The 17,818-nt window shown below is 38.3% G+C and overlaps 1 protein-coding gene across 1 annotated transcript; it reads right to left on the reverse strand.

Moving 5' to 3' along the window:
- Positions 1-1,221: 1,221 nt before the first annotated feature.
- On the reverse strand, positions 1,222-17,270 carry LOC123694614 (cohesin subunit SA-1). Its single transcript, XM_045640095.1, has 18 exons — positions 16,484-17,270; positions 15,969-16,139; positions 15,464-15,668; positions 14,965-15,190; positions 14,565-14,688; positions 14,269-14,447; positions 13,747-13,966; positions 12,609-12,860; positions 11,912-12,283; positions 11,477-11,641; positions 10,365-10,541; positions 9,363-9,519; positions 6,828-6,958; positions 6,403-6,573; positions 5,885-6,088; positions 5,377-5,509; positions 4,223-4,277; positions 1,222-1,426 (listed from the first exon to the last, which is right to left on the reverse strand). Exons 1-18 carry the CDS (start codon positions 16,961-16,963, stop codon positions 1,255-1,257), a joined length of 3,594 nt encoding a protein of 1,197 aa, XP_045496051.1. The 5' UTR covers positions 16,964-17,270; the 3' UTR covers positions 1,222-1,254.
- Between the last annotated feature and the right edge of the window lie 548 nt (positions 17,271-17,818).

The raw sequence follows: 17,818 nt of genomic DNA on the forward strand, positions 1-17,818 counted from the left end.
AAAAAAGCTACAAACTACAAAGCTACACACTATAATCATGTTATTCTATGTCGTCGTTACTAGGTTACGTTGTTGAATTTTGTTGAACTGTCAAATGTTGCCTATTAAAATGGCTCTACTATAGTAAAATTGTATCTATACCAAAATTATTGTTCGATAATGTCATACTGAATTCATAAAGACTTTTCCTATGCTGGGTAGAGCCCTGTGGTAGAGCCATTAAAAAAAATAATTGCCATCTAGTGGTAATTGGCAAAAACGAACGATAAAATAAGATCAATTTAAACTGAAAATTGGTCGATGCTACAAATAACTGTAAAACTCGTACGAAGCTGTAAATTAGTCACCATTTGAAAAATGGACCTTTGATTAAACTATACTTATCTACCTAAAAACTGTATAGTTAGGGATTTACCATTCTGCAACACGTATCACACGTATAAATTTAGAATACCTAACATATTGACGTTAAACTGACAAACAAAAACAAACATATTGCATACTTCTGACATGACGTATGTTGCGCAACTTTTCAATGATGCAATATTATTCTATATTTTATTAATTTATAATTGAAATACTGTAAAAATGAAAGGAAAATTAAAATAAAACAACAATTTAGTACAGGGATTTTGTTTATTTCAATAACAACAAAAATAACATTTCAACTTTAGTTTAGTTATTAACTAATATCATGCACAGTAGGAGGGAAGTCAAAATAACAAGATAGCAATACAATACATGGCCACAGAATGCGGTCGATAATTTGGGTTATTTGAGCTAATAATTTACATGTCTATTGAACAACAAATCCAAGCTTATTTCCTCCTTTCATAATAAATTGGCGATAGTAAAAAATAAGCTCACACGAAAATATTTTTTATTCAAAAAAAATCTGGCATTTTTTAATCAATTTGTAGACATAAAAAATAAAAAAAATCTTTAACATCGTTACCTTCTTAATAAACGTATTATGATATTATTTATCTGACGCTTTTCGTTAAAATATCGTTAAATAATGTCTATTTACATTATTTGCTATCTATCGATCGAGCCTATGTAATAGGCAACACAATATTTTGGGGAACGTTACTGATCATCAAAATCAATTTGACGATACAACATTTATTTATAAACTGCACATTCGTACGCAAAGTTTCGCGATCCTAACCCATACATTTGCTCCACAACCATACGGGGTAAAAAAGATGAAACAACATACAATTTTCTATATTTTTTAATAAATCAACAAATTTAATTAGTATTAGACGTGTTATTATCCGAGGACATGTCGAGTCGCGTGGGTTTGGGCTTCTTCTTGGGGCGGTCGTCGTTGGACTCGTCGGTGTGAGCGGCGGTCGCGCTGGAGCCGCTGGACGCGCGCCGCGTGCGGTGTGAGCGGCGGAGCACACGTGACGTGCTCGAACTATAATATTATAGATACATTTTTAACCATTATCGTACATGTTCTCTATTCTTATGGATGCCTGAAATAAGGCCGCTTATTGTACACTTGCCATGTTCATACTTTTCATATTATTGCTGGTACTGTATTATGAATCTGTACTTAATATTATAAAACTGAAGAGTTTGTTTGTTCATTTGAACGCGCTAATCTCGGGAAGTACTGGTCCGATTTGAAAAATTCTTTCGGTGTTAGATAGCCCATAAGACCAACAGGAGCACAGCTAGTAAGTGAATATTCAATTGTTTGAGATATTAATATATTACTACAGTCTCTTGTCGGCTCTGATTGGTTATAGACGTCCAGTACTCGATTTTGGAAGAATTTTTTGATTTCAGTATGATCCATTTATGATATTGAAAGTGAAAGAATAGAAAAAAATCGATCATGAAGTGGGAATTCGAATCCGCGTCTCTAGAAACTGCTTTCCGTATCTATGCAAATTATTATTTTTCTCAATTTTTAACGAATCAAAAGCGTTTCTAAACGAAGTCTTGTTGAATTAATAAATGTTTAACTTCGGGTTTGCTGGTTTATGAACGTAAGTTTTGAATTAGTAAAAATGAAATTTTACGTTGTACCATATATGGCAGCATTATTGCCAAAATAACAATTTCTACCAGGCAAGACGTAGAGTGCAACATAAACTTGCATGCGTGTACTGATGTACTATTTAAAAACAATATAGTACCGCAGATTGATATAAGCGAATAAAAACAGGAATTCCATGCATTAAGAATTTCGTGTTTTTATTTAAGATAAATACGATTTCATATCTGCTTCACTGATCAATTTTCTTCAGAAAATAGGCTGGAAATCGTACCCATATGTTTGAAATGCTTATATGCTAACCACTTTACCACGCATATACATCTTAATAATAATCATCATCTTGAACACTTAATAAACTACATTAGAGAATTAGGATTAAATCATGCAACAATCATATAAACATAACATAACAACATGTACTACTGCATTTACTAATAAAAATTTGAATGTAAAACTTCACCTAAGTACTTACCTAGTATCTACGACCAACAAAATATATCAACTCAATTTTTAATTTCATAGACTATACTACAAACTTACCTTCACACATACAGGTAACACACACATCCATACAAAATAGATTACACTCACACAATCACGCTATTGTATTAATACGAAAAGTGCACACACACACACGCAACACATTCTTTATTTTACACTGACACATACGCACAGATAAGATATTATGCGTCACCACAGTCACGCTATTGTACTAACACGAATAGTACACACACACACACACACGTTATTTTACACTCACACATACACACGACGAAGATCGTATACATCACTCACACTCGCAAGATTCCAGACACACACACACACACACGTGGGTATGGGGTAAATAAATTACAACAATTATTATAAAAAAAATCTATTTATTATAAAAAATATAATTCTTACAATATATAATATGTCTACAACACAACTAATGCTACGCTACACTACAACTTACACATAACAACATTTATTATAATAATACATAATATTATATAATATGTAGATGTAATTATATTCATTTTAGGGCTGATTTTTCAATCGTTGGTTAAAACTTATTCATCGAATAACGTATTAAACTACCACTTCAAAAATGTATTCTAATTGTCCGTATTTGACAGTTTACAGGTGACATTTTAATATAATATGTTCGTGTAATACTTTTTTGGTCGGATAAATTATTTTAACCAAGGATTGAAAAATCGGACCTTAGAGGAATATGTTGGCATATTACTGTCTTTGATATAAATTATCCCCATAGTTAAGAAAACTACATACAAATAAAAAATAAGGAATTATAAATTATAATTCTGGATCTTAACTTAATTTGAACAACATTTTTGTCAGAGAAAATGTATTTATGAGGTTTCCTTCGAAATCCAAGTCTTTGATTGAACGAGTCCATCATATTCCCGCGAAAATGTAAATATTCGTGAAAGTAAAATAAAATAGTGAATAATAATTAATGTAAATTATTAAATAATTAGGTATAAAGTAATTAAAATAAATCTAACTCCTTCACCATCGACATTCTAACTACAACGAGGCCACGGGTGGGAAACTTTTTATATCGCAAATTTTGTCACTTTTAAAAGCCACAAAAAATAATTAATTCTTCAAAGAATTTAATATATAATGCTTCATGAACATTGAACAAAACAAACTAGACTCACAATCACGTTTAAAACTGCCCGAAACAAAAGCCTGCCTATCTCTGTAGAAGGCAGAGTTTTCAAACGGGCAATATAACAAATTTTGAACATTATTGCCGACGAAATAAAGCGTTAATTGCAACGAACTTTTTTTAACAACGCCGGTTGGTATTTATGATCTTTTAAATGGCGATTGAGAGTCCAGTTTTTTTATTATGGTACGTCAATGTTTAAAAATTAAAAACTTTTTTTTTAAAGACAAGAGAGATAGTACTAACTATGTATAATTCATCGTCTTTATAAATACGAAAGTCATCACGTTCAAATTTGACACGAAGAATCAGTATACATGTTAAATTTGAAAGTTTTAACAATGTTGATAGGAAATATTAAAAAAAAATTAATTTATTTATTTAGTTCCGTGGTGCTAACGTATACTTTTTGTATAAGTGCGACAACGAAAACCGAAAAAATAATTTATTAGTAATAAATGCATATAAAAAGTTTCTCCCCGTGTCCGTATACATGACACATCTAGAGCACAGATAAGGCTCACCCCTCCTGCTCCGAGTCTGCGTTTTCTTCGCCCTCCTCCTCTTCCGTTTGGCCCTCTGTAATATATGAAATAATTATAGTTTAGAATAGAGTAGAATTAGAATTTATTCGCAGTAAAAATCAAACACATAAACAAAAATTGGTTGTTTGTAAAGAAGGTTTACGATCGAAATGTTTACGTGATAACGTCTTATGATGAGATGAGACGCTCGAGATGGGACGGGAGATCGGTCCGTCTCTCTCTCGTTATACCTGCAACTCGCTCGTGAGGTTTTGGTGTGACACAAGTTTCTGAACATGTCACCCGACATAAACGATTTTAAAAACGTTATCACGTCAAAAAATAGACAAGAAAAATAACAGTTTACTACGAAAAGGCTGTCGCTGTTTCTCAGCCATAGCCTGTTGTAGCTACAAATTTAATGTAATGAAGATGTAATATTAGATTGATTATATGGATTAACGATTATTCAAATTATCTATACAAATAATATTATAAAACTGGGGAGTTTGTTTGTTTGAACGCGTCTATCTCAGGAACTATTTGAAAAATTCTTTTCGTGTTGGATAGCCCATGTATCGAGAAAGGCTTATAGGTTATATATACGACTAGCTTACCGTCCGCGGCTTCGCTCGCTTTCTCTAAAACGATTTGAGATTTAAACTATTCAATCTCTCAAGTTGGATCGAACTGCACATGGTGTGCGAATTTCATTATAATCGGTAAAGTGGTTTAGGAGTCCATTGAGAACAAACATTGTGACACGAGATTTATCTATACATATAATCTGTAGAAGGGTCAATTCTGTACATTGAAAATATTGAAAAAATAAATAGCAGGGGAAGAATAGTGTTACTGGATCGATACCAAACCCAAATATGTGAATAAAAAATTTTTTGTCTGTCTGTCTGTCTGCCTGTCCGTCTGTCTGTCTGTATGTGAAGGCATCATGTGAAAACTAACGGTTCGATTTCGATGAAACTTGGTATAATTATACTTTATTATCCTGGGCATAAAATAGGATACTTTTTATCCCGGAAAAATACGTAGAACAAAAATCTTAATTCTTCCGAGTGGACGGAGTCGCGGGTGGAAGGTAGTAGGTTATATAATTATATGGTGAGAGTGCGCTGCATGTAGCGGCGCGTACGCACTGTGCCTGCGCGCGTAGTGGCGGCGGGCGGGCGGCGCGCGCTCGTCGGGCGCGTCCGTCGCCAGCGCCGTGCGGTACGCCAGCAGCGCCGGCCACTCCTCCGCCCACTGCGCCGGGAACTTGCTGTCCAGGAACTGCGGACACACGGACACACAGGAGATATTATAAAATATTCAATAAATTGAAATGTCAGTCGCTAAACAATACTTTTTACTATCAAAACGCGTTTTAATAGTGTGTTATAGATAGTTCATTGTGTCACGATGCTCCGGATGTTGTGTTGTTGTTACACTGCGCTCACCTTGAGCACCTGCCGCTTGTCCTGGCGCAGCAGCTTGGCGCAGAACTCGGCGAGCGGCTCCAGGAACAGCAGGTTGGGGGGCGGCACGTGCGGCTGCAGCTCACCTTGAGCACCTGCCGCTTGTCCTGGCGCAGCAGCTTGGCGCAGAACTCGGCGAGCGGCTCCAGGAACAGCAGGTTGGGGGGCGGCACGTGCGGCTGCAGCTCACCTTGAGCACCTGCCGCTTGTCCTGGCGCAGCAGCTTGGCGCAGAACTCGGCGAGCGGCTCCAGGAACAGCAGGTTGGGGGGCGGCACGTGCGGCTGCAGCTCGAGCGCGGCGAAGGCGATGCCGGCGCGGTGCAGCGCCACCAGCGCCTCGCGGTTCTTCACCGCGTCCAGGCCGAACATCATCGAGAACCGCTTCGCCAGCTCCTGCGCACACGATCCGCACAAACGTTATGCACCAATGTGACAGAAAAGCTTCGTAATGGAAAAATTGTGAAGTTAACACGCTTGAATCATAAAAAAGAGCGTGTGTGCTGAGCACACGTGGAAGTCAAACTTCTTTGGCAAGATTCAAAGATACCAAAATCGCTGCGTTATTCCATTACGTGACGGTACCGCCATATTGATAAAATTTTACTCCCAACGCACTAAAAGAAATTTCACTTCAAAAAGACTGCAATTCTTTTCAAGGAAATAATACCCATAATAAAAAAACAATTTTTTTTCACAATATATTATACCTTGATCTCAGTGAACTCGGTCATGTTGCGCTGCACGTTGGGGTGTTTGTTGCGCAGTTCGGTGAACAGCGCCTGCATCGCCAGCTCCATGGTGAGCGCGCAGTTCAGCTTGTTGATCTCGCGCGCCTTACTCAACGTCGCCTTTATTATGTCACCGTAGTCATTGTAGCACTGAGAAATGATATTATTGTGATATTAATAATAATACAGGTTGTTTCAGTTGTCACAGATAATGGTCATGGACATTATAACACAATACAACAGGCAAATTTATACTAATTGCGGTGCAATAATGTTTTTCACTTTGCCAGAAATAATTTATAGAGAAAATCGTGAAATGTTACCATTTCTCCAAAAACAACCACACTCTAAAATTATTTTTCTACATCAAAAAAATATTCCTTTTCAGTACTTCTCCAGCTTACCTTAATATAATGCTTGAACACGTCGACAGCGCGACGTATGGGCGCCACGTTGTACACAATGAGCTTGCAGTACGCGGCGAGGAAGTTGCGCCGCTTGTGCAGCTCCTCTATGCGTCTCTCGTCTTGACCGTCTAAAATTCGAGATTGAATAGTCAGTTTTTTTTGTACATTGAGAAAATTCAGAAATTATTCCTATTAACGTATTAACGTGGGGAAATAAATAAGGATATGTTGATATGTGATTAATTAAAATGGTGGAAATTTAAATGTTGTAAAGAATCGAATGGTCGAAAGGAATAAAGTAGACAGTGCTGTCAGAAGATTGTAATTTAGTTGTGTCTCAATCCCAAGATCTTGTACAACAGTACAGTTCATATATAAAAGTAGCTGCTGATAATTTGGTAGCAAAATTTAATTCTCTTCGCTGCAGAAAATAACAGCGCCAAATTTTAAAAATTTAATTACACACAACTCAGACCTTGAGATTGAGATATTTTTTAAAACTGCGGGCATAATATGAATGAATTGTTTGTTTGTATTTTAACATTATAACTGACAAAACAATAAACAGTTCGTCATTTGATGAGATGAATGGTACAGGGCAATTAAAGTCACTGAAACATCGTCGTAATTGTTTAATTTATTATAATCAACAGTTCCAATCTGATGAATCAGGACCATCTTCACTATTAACATGCATGATGCATGCAACTCCCCGAAACAAAATAAGCTCAATTCGTTAATTGACCAAATTGTGAGATGGATTGTGTCATCGATGATGTTCTTGAGTCACCAAGTTTGATTTCGTGCAGGCGACAAAGCGGATACGCAAATTTGGAAGACATTAAAATGAATATCATTGCATCGTAAGTGTTGATCCCGAAACGATACTGCAAGCGAGTCAATGGAAATAACAATTTCTTTTTGACGATCTAAATCAGCCTCATCGCTTGATTAAGTAACTTACTCAGCGTGATCCCTTTATTAAGTAACTTAATTAAGGAATAACGCAGATCTTTAATTCTGGAATTTATTCAATTTGTCATTAATTGTCAGTTAAAATAATAAAAAATAAATAATCCTAAGTAAACAATTCGATTCAACACCGCACCGCCGTCAGTATCGTATCGCGAAAAGCGGGCGAATTTTCCCTTAGTAATGTTGGAACAAAACGCATCCGCTGAGTCGAGGTAAAAATATGCATTATGCACAAGAAACTGCCCTCACACTATATTATACTTTGTATTTGGTCACAAACCGAGATAAGGCGAAACTATTAACAGACGTAAAGAAGTTAAACACAGGAGAAAAGCTCCGTAAATATAGAGTATTTCGTTTCGATAGAGTGGAAATATTAACAGGAGACTTTGACTAACATTTAGAGCACTTGACAACTTTTTCATTTTTAGGGTTCCGAACCTCAAAAGGAAAAAAACGGAACTCTAATATTTTTTAATTTAGAGAAATAATGAGACACAAATTCGTCTGTCAATGACAATACACGGCATTACTAAGGCAAAATCCGTGAATGTGATACAGCTAGCGGGAAGCTTCTGGCTTACCGGCACCGCCGCGCCGCGCAGCACATGCAACAGACAGCTCCGTTAGCCCTATACCACCAAAAACATCTTCACCAATACCATCAAGCCTTCATTTTTACTCAAAAATATTACAAGCCTATAATTTCTTAAGTTCAAACGTTTATTTGTTTAAAGAAAGTTTGTTTAGAAGCGCTTTTATCCCATTGAGCCCCAAGCGGCCCGATCGGTCCACGACACAATAGATTTGTGGTTCCGGGGCCTGAGTTATTAAATAGTTAGAAAACAGAACGAAATTATTTTGTCTTTTAAAATCTATCAAATTAACATTGAGGCAGGTAGACGACATAATATAAAATAGTGGCACGTTTTCGAGAATAATGCATATATTTCCTCATTTCTGTTTTAAATAACAGAAATTACATCTTTAATTTGCATTATATTTTCATACTAAACTAGAATAAGGAGATCAAATTATGAAAATTTACACACATTTCGTTTCAGTGTTTCGATAAGTTCAAAAGTTTATATACGATTAACAAAATTAATTGAATCTAAAATATCAAACATTAAGACCACTAACGTCTAGTGTGATTTAGTCACGGGTTATTATAAAATTCGGCTGCGAAGTGACGAGATATGTAATTAATAGTCATGTAAACTTTGTGTTCTGTGTTGTGTTATAGTGATTACACTAACATTAACATTAGTTAAGGATGTGACGCAGTCTACAATCATTTAGTGCAGTATTTTGTGGCGTGTTATTACGTGTTGTGACGTGTTATTGCGTGTTGTGACGTGTTATTGCGTGTTGTGACGTGTTATTGCGTGTTGTGGCATGTTATTGCGTGTTGTGGCATGTTATTGCGTGTTATGGCGTGTTATTGCGTGTTGTGTCATGTTATTGCGTGATGTGGCATGTTATTGCGTGTTGTGGCGTGTTATTGCGTGTTGTGGCGTGTTGTGACGTGTTGTGACGCGTTGTCACGTCCCGTACCGTAGCTCTGGTGCGTGAAGACGAAGTCCTGCACGGCGGCGTTGAGCAGGTCGGCGAGCGGCGCGTCGGGCTCCAGCACGAGCGGCCGCAGCGCGGGCTGGCCCTGCGTCGCCGGCTCCGCGAAGAACAGCAGCAGGTCGCACAGGCTCACGTACGCCTGACCACACGAGATATTACACATCATCTACACTAATATTATAAAGAGGAAAACTTTGTTTGTTTGTTTATTTGATTGTAATGAATAGGCTCATAAACTACTGGACCGATTTTAAAATACTTTCACCATTCGAAAGCTACATTATCCACGAGTAACATAGGCTAGGTTTTATCCCGGAAATCCCACGGGAACGGGAACTGCGGGTTTTTCTTTGAAAACGCGGGCGAAGCCGCAGGCGGAAAGCTAGTAATCTATATTATATAAAACTCAAGGGTGACTGATATAGTGATTTATCAACGCACAGCCCAAACCACTGGACGTATCGGGCTGAAATTTGGCATGCAGAAAGGATTTCCCGAAATTCTTACGGGAACGGGGAAAAACGGGGATACACGTACAAAGTCGTGGGCGGAAGCTAGTGTGATTATAAAAATCAACACGTTAAAGCCATACGTTTTAAGTTTACAAATTATTGTATTGAACACAATAACGAGCACGCTTGCGGACATTCTCTAACAATATTACTTTTATTTGCCAAAAAGGACAACCCACATTATGTATATTCTAAATTTTTTATCACTTTACATATGTTTTCTTAAATTTTAAGCTATTGCATAGCTTCTTTCGCGGGCTTTGAGCACGGGGACCGAATCGAGAAATTCCGTAACGAAAAAACCTCACGCTCCCTACTCCGACGGGCGGAGGTGTGGCTTTAAGGCATGCTATGCAATAGCTTTACCGCGGCAGTCCCCGAGTGCCACACGTGACACGTTTTTTTTATCTTTTTTCTTTTATATTTCCGATCATTTAATTTTGATTAAATTTTGCAGTAATTCAGCACCCACCTCCTGCCGCAGCTCGGTCTCGCGGCCGAGCGCCACGATCTGCTTGCAGAGCGCCACGTACGAGTGCAGCCGCTCGCGCAGCGCGGCCACGCCGTCCGCCGTCACACCGCGCTCCTCCAGCTCGTGCAGCGACCACAGTAGCGAGTAGAACAGGCAGCGGACCACGTATACTAGCGCCTGGAATTGGGTATTTGAATAATAAAAAAAATTTGATTTTATTTATGTATTTTAAAACTTTATTATTATAAAACAATTTTTTTCAATTAATTATAAGCAATTAAAAATTGATGAAATTTAAATTAAAATCACGTGGTCACCATATATGTGACTTTTTTTTTTTTTTTTTTTTTACTTAGGATAGGGAAGCGTTTGACCACAATCTCGCCTGATGGAAAGCTGAGATGCAGTCTAAGATGGTACGCGCTTCCCTAGTAGGTACCGGTTCACTCTTCGCTTGAAGACGTCAAAATGTTACAGTTGTATACGTTTTTCTATCAACTGCAATGAGTGAAAACTAACATTATGACGTCACACGCGCCCGGGTGAACTAATATTTAATCTTTCCATTTAGCACAAAAAAAATTTTTATTCAAATACTCAATTGTATGGATTTTTTGTAGAAACTAGCATTAACCGCACTCATTATAGCACATAGCTTTCCGCGATAAATGGACTGTCAATAACAGAAAAAGTATTTTTCAATTCAAACTAGAAGATCCTGATAGTAGCGCAGTAAACATAACAAACTTTTCACAAATTATTGAAAAAAAAATATAGAAATCCATTGCAAACTCTCATAAATTGTTTACAAATCATAAAAAAAATAGAATATAATTCTTTCATATAAAATATTTAAAATTGCATAAAATTTTTAAATAAAAGCAAAAGAAAAAATATAAAAAGTGCAAGATGCAGAATCTTTTCTGTAACTGTTAAAGTGAACCCTGCACGCACGATTTTACGTACGAACGAAACACGCCAATAAACGCACGCGCAATTTAACTTTGTATCCTTACAACCAACATAGTTTTGAGATATTTTTAATAAAATAAAATATTTGATACTTCTACATGAAAAAGACATATTATTACAAAAAGTTAAAACTATTTTACCTGTGTAGGCATCTGCGAGTCGTTATCTTTTAGGCACTTGGGTAGATCTTCAAAAAGCGAGTCCCAAATATTAGTATCATTCAGATTGTGACACATGTACATTATGGATACCTTGCGCAGTGAGTTAACAACATTGAACACCTCATCTGCATCTGGTGTTTCACCCTGCAAATGTATTAAGATTTAAAATACATAATACATAATTATATTACGTAAAATATATATTTTTTTTTACTTGACAGTAACTAGCTCAAGAAACAAATTGAATATGAAAAAGGAAGATCCTTAATTTGATTGTATAATTTTTTGTCAAAGCACACATTTTTTCAAAATTTTTGTCGAAATCAAAATTATTAAAATTTAGTGTGCTTGTACTAGCATTGACAAAAAAGAACGAGACAGAATCATGTAAAATATTAATACGAAATCACTCACCCCTTCAATAAGACTCCTATAATCATCGATAGCCTCCTTATATCGATTCACGCACATATCCGTAACAGTGGCTCGGGCCACATTGCACCTTGTGTACACCGCGCACTGTTCACTACACAACACTTCCAATGTTCTGCCGCACGTTTCTATCACCTCTGCTTCTGTGTGAGCCGAGACAATATCCTTTATTTTATTCAGTAGAAGAGTCAAGTTCCCTTCTTGCCGTTGAGTTGTATAGAGCTCCAAGTCAAAGTATTGCGGTATGGAGAGCAGGTTGGTTAGTTTCTCTGGGTCAGCGCTGAACTTGTCGAGCAGCGCTGGGAGGGAGACCATGAAGTGTGCCGTCATTTTCGTGCGGTCGTCGCTCACTTGCTGTAAAATATTTGTTAGTTGAATATGTGCTGTTTAATTATTATTTAATAATATGTATAGTATACATATTTTGCTGTGTTTATTTTGTTTTAAATATAAATTTCATTTCCTTCAATTATATTGTCCTAGTGGATATATTTTTGTGTTTGTATTTCAATTAAATTTGTTGAATATATCATTTGACAAATCTACATTGAAATGCGTCTGATATATTGACACATTATTGACTGAACTGAAATTATTAAAATTTTATCAGGTGTGGACTACTTCTGTATTTTTTTTATGTATACTCTTTAGGAATACTTGAATAGCATTGACATTCTACCTTGGCCTGTTCCTTAGACAGCATATGATGGTGCCGCCTCACAGGGCCTCTGCCAACCGGCGGCTCCCCAGTAGATGCCTGACGCACACAGCACACCATCAGCTCAATTAGCGACGACTCCTGTCTGTTATCTAGGGCTTCTTCCCCGGGACCGGCTTCTTCAAGCAGCAGGTCTGACATGCACTCCCAGTCTTTCATCATTGGGTTGGACTCGATTAATGAGTCTACTAGGTACGCGCCGTGCTCGTGCAACTGTAACGGTTTTAACATTCTGTATGAGTTTTAGCATTTTGTATGAAAAAATAAATGAAAATAAATGTAAAGTAAAGTAAACTCAATAAAATAGTTTACAAAGATGGTCGCAAACTTACGATCTCACCACCTAAAAGTCACAAATATTAATGATATACTTAAAGTTAGTTTAGGAAAGTAGCACCGATGCACGAATCACATAAGTTGTGGGCACATAATATGCTGTTTAATATTATCACGCACGCTCACCTCGGACTCGATGAAGAACTGCACGAGGTCGCGCACGTGCGGCGTGTTGGGCAGGCGCTGCTTGCCGCGGCGCGAGCGCGCGGGCGGCGCGGGCGGCTCGCTGCGGAACAGGCGCCAGTTGTGTGTGCGGGGGAGGGGGGGGCGGGGCGCACGCTCACCTCGGACTCGATGAAGAACTGCACGAGGTCGCGCACGTGCGGCGTGTTGGGCGGGCGCTGCTGGCCGCGGCGCGAGCGCGCGGGCGGCGCGGGCGGCTCGCTGCGGAACAGGCGCCAGTTGTGTGTGCGGGGGGGGCGGGGGGGGGCGGGGCGCACGCTCACCTCGGACTCGATGAAGAACTGCACGAGGTCGCGCACGTGCGGCGTGTTGGGCAGGCGCTGCTTGCCGCGGCGCGAGCGCGCGGGCGGCGCGGGCGGCTCGCTGCGGAACAGGCGCCAGTTGTGTGTGCGGGGGGGGCGGGGGGGGCGGGGCGCACGCTCACCTCGGACTCGATGAAGAACTGCACGAGGTCGCGCACGTGCGGCGTGTTGGGCAGGCGCTGCTTGCCGCGGCGCGAGCGCGCGGGCGGCGCGGGCGGCTCGCTGCGGAACAGGCGCCAGTTGTGTGTGCGGGGGGGGGGGGGGGGGCGCACGCTCACCTCGGACTCGATGAAGAACTGCACGAGGTCGCGCACGTGCGGCGTGTTGGGCAGGCGCTGCTTGCCGCGGCGCGAGCGCGCGGGCGGCGCGGGCGGCTCGCTGCGGAACAGGCGCCAGTTGAGGAACTCGCCCGCGGCCGCCGCCACGTTGCGCCACGACGAGTACACCAGCTCGTACACGTTCTCGCAGTCCTTGTCCGTCAGCACGTCGGGGTGCATCCTGGACATGTAGCGTTCAACGGCTCGTGAGAACGGCTCGGAACGGATAAGATACACAAGCACATGCAATTCATGAGCTATCAGATATAACCCATGAAGTTAGATACACATTTAATATTATGTTAATTTTCTTACACACACATTCAATTACACACTTTTCTTTAGACACATGCATTGAAAATTTCAAATAAATAATTCTCTAATATTTTAACTGTTTTAACAGCTAACAAGAAATGTGTTAGTAAGCTCCGTCACCAGGTTATATCATGTTAGCCCATGTCTCCTATTTCATGAAACAGTTACTTGAGTATGGCGATGACCAGTCTGACAGCGTGTACTGCAACCTCACTCTCCTTATCCAATGTCATAGAGACAATACGGTCTTTGAATTTAGACGTGAAAAGTTCCAATTTGCTTTTTAATTCTTCACACTCATAAAGTGGGTGTAGTGCTTGCAGACAACGTAAGCGCACCTCGCCAACCTGAGATAATAAGCAATATATATTTTATGTTGTTTTATAATTATAAAATTTATATTTTAAGTATAAATAAGGCTATAAAAACTTATGAAGAAAGATAATACACAAAAATTAATATACTTTATCATGAAGTGTCCAACCGATGTATTTAAGATACAAATCATCCAAGAAATGCGCAGGAAACTTCTCCATCCATATTCCTATCTCGGACATTGTTATTGCGCGAATATCTGGTAGTGTATCCCTGCAAGCATAAAAATCAGTTTAGTCCCAAAGAGAGAGAATATTAAATAGATTTCACCATTGTAAGATTGTATTTGTCTTCCTAAACAAAGCATTTAATATTATTAAAATGCATAAACAAGTTTTTAAAGTCAAATTCAACTTCATTTAAAAACTGGATATGGTTTTAATATAGAATCATTAATTTTCAAAAACCATCAGCAAAACGTTTTCTTTTAAAGAAAAAGAACAACGACAATGCAAAATTTTAAGTTTTAAATACATTTACAATACACACCTGTATCTATGCACGAACACAGATTTAAACATATATGAGAGCATATTCTTTATTTCCTCCATATTTTCCTCCAACTCCTGCCTCTTAGCGACCAGCACTTCGAGACGATCACTCGCTCGCTTGTCACGAGCTTTGAGACGCTCAGCTTCATATTGACGTAGACAGTTGTCGCAATTCACGCTTGTTAGTAAGGCGACGTCTACGAGTGCGGTCATTAACTTCATAACTGGAAAGGAAATTGTAACTTCAAATTTCAAGAAACATTTTTTTATTTGATCCACTATTACTGAACATTGCAAATATTAAGTACGGCTTTCTAAGAGCAAAGACACTGCAAAATATTGTAAGCCTTCACTTGTAAGTACTAAATGAAACTGTATTAAATACTAGCTTTCCGCCCGCAGCTTCACCCGCGTTTTTATGATTAGTTTTAAAAGTGGGAAAGCTAAAAAAAATTCTAATAGATAAATATCTTATTTACTTAATTTAATTAGTTTACCTGCTAGTGTAGCTGTGTGTCTGAACGCTCTGACTTGTGAATCAGACAATCCAGTGAGGAGCGAGATGATATTGTCCATGAGGTATTGATCATAGATGATGCTGTACTGGCACATCTTAACAAGCGTCTGAATGAACTCACAGAAGTTAGCGCGGAACTTCTTCCATGTCTGTCCTGACATTATGAGCGGGTACTCGCCACTTTCCTAAAATATATTGTTAAGTATTATTTACTGCAATATATAATGAAAACCTTTTAAGTGAACGATTTTCATCACAATATCAGACAGGATGAAATTGTACAATCCTAGCAATTTTTAACACATTAAATCAGAATATTTAAATAAATTGGTTAAGTTGTGTGATTTAACACATTTGCTGATTCACTTTAATTTATGCAGTTTTAACAAAATCATCTAGAATAATGACATATTATTCTCCAAATATGATTAACAATACAATCACCAACTTTTTATCAACAAAAAGATTGTTTAATGTTAAATCACCTCATCAAACTCCTGCGTCATTTTCTTGATAATAAGTGTGTGGTCCATCTGTGCCATGTCGGGGGTGACCTTGCCTCTACACCCTGATGAGTTGATGAAGAACTGCATCAGCTGCACCAGTGCACTTTCCTTACTGTTTTTGTATTCTTCTATCCACATGTCTACTACTTGCTGTTGGTTGAAGTTAACATAACATTGTCAATTGGTAAAATATACTTGAGTACATATTACTATCTACATAATATGATTTATCATAATAGAACAAGGTAACTACCTATAATAATTAAAGTTTTCTTAAACTTAGCAGTAACCATTACTTATATTAATTTTCTTAACCACTGTGTCACACCTTTAACTTCAACTATGTATGTTAATATTGATAAACATAACGGGAGCATTTGTGAAAGAAACAGGTAAAAATTAAGCCACATATCAGCAAGATCTCTAATTCATCAGAACTTTTAATTGAAATTACACAATATAAAGTATCAAGTTATAAAAATTATAATACTTACATTGATAGCTGTTTTATTGAACCTCAACAAGTTGTATAGACTGTTTTCATCATCACCAGGTAACAATACAGGTGGTGGTGAATATGCTGGCGGTGGCGGCGCACCTCGGCCTCTGCCCCTGCCTCTACCGCCGCGACCACGGCGCGGGCGAAGCGGTGGAGGCGGCGGCGACTCTGCTAACCGCCCAACATAGCCTCCATCACCACCACGACCGCGACTACGTGTAATACGCTTAGTCGGCGCCGGTGACGGTGATCTGGCTTCTTCTTCATGATCCTCATGTTCCTCGCGAGGAGCTTCTACTGCCGTAGAGTTAACAACCGCCCCCGCATTAAAGCCAGAATAATTAACATGAGAAGCTTCAGGTTCATGCACTGATTGTCCGCCATAATCAGTCATAGGAGTGGCGGGAGTCATAGGATTCACATACTCGGGTGGAGGATCATCCATACGGATGCGTTTCCCTCCACGTCGATGCATTTTGCTTGCAATAAATTAGAACTTATAGTTTGAGAAAACTAGAAACAGCAGTAGCACCACGGATAAAGTGTCAATATGAATTACACACTACACAGACAATAATATTATCACATAATATTGTTTTAAATAAAAACACACTCCAATAATAAATTAACACGAATGAATACTATAGTTCGCTTATTTTACGAATTTATACATTGAAGAAAAGTGGAATAAGGTCTTGAAAAGCAATAAATATCAATAACTGAGCGAGATCGAAAATCAGAACGCGTCGGCGCGCAATTTCACCAAAACAAATTACAGATAACATAACAAATGACGTATGACGTAGACAATTTGACACTGATAGATAATAAAACATCTCCGAAAATTTCTTTCACAGATTATATTTTTTTAAATTTAGGTGTAGGTTATACTTAATATAACAAAGGCTGTTTTCCAATTACAGAGCATAATGCGACTCAGTGGCGCACAATGCCGAATTATGCTGATGCTTAATTGGAACGTGAAACGCACCAGCAGGTTGCGCTAAGTTCAGTGTTGAAAAAAAAATATTCATAGAGTCAGCAATAACCTCATTATAATGTAAATTTATAAAGAATAGTTATACAGTCACATCTAGAATAATCTAGAAATCATAGACACAAATTATTCTTTAAAAGGTGGGTAGATCTGCCGTATAGTCTAACGAAAAATAAATTGTAGAATTGCAAGCAAATGTTACAGATAACAATTATTTGTAAAATAATTTCAATTCGTGAGATTTTCCAATCCGTTATTGACTTGTTATTGATTATGTTACGGTTTTATAGTTTTAAAGCGACATATACAGAGGTACGATAAGAAAATAAAACA

Source organism: Colias croceus, chromosome 9, assembly GCF_905220415.1.
Source record: "Colias croceus chromosome 9, ilColCroc2.1".
Classification (NCBI taxonomy): Eukaryota; Metazoa; Arthropoda; class Insecta; order Lepidoptera; family Pieridae; genus Colias; species Colias croceus.

What these genes read in the sequence shown, in the direction of transcription:
- LOC123694614 (XM_045640095.1), bottom strand. Translation starts at nt 16,963, where the DNA reads ATGCATCGACGTGGAGGGAAACGCATCCGTATGGATGATCCTCCACCC. An exon ending in GTTGGACACTTCATGATAAA is followed by an intron (nt 14,448 to 14,564) that starts GTATATTAATTT and finishes TTATTATCTCAG; the next exon opens with GTTGGCGAGGTGCGCTTACG. An exon ending in TGTCTAAGGAACAGGCCAAG is followed by an intron (nt 12,284 to 12,608) that starts GTAGAATGTCAA and finishes AATATTTTACAG; the next exon opens with CAAGTGAGCGACGACCGCAC.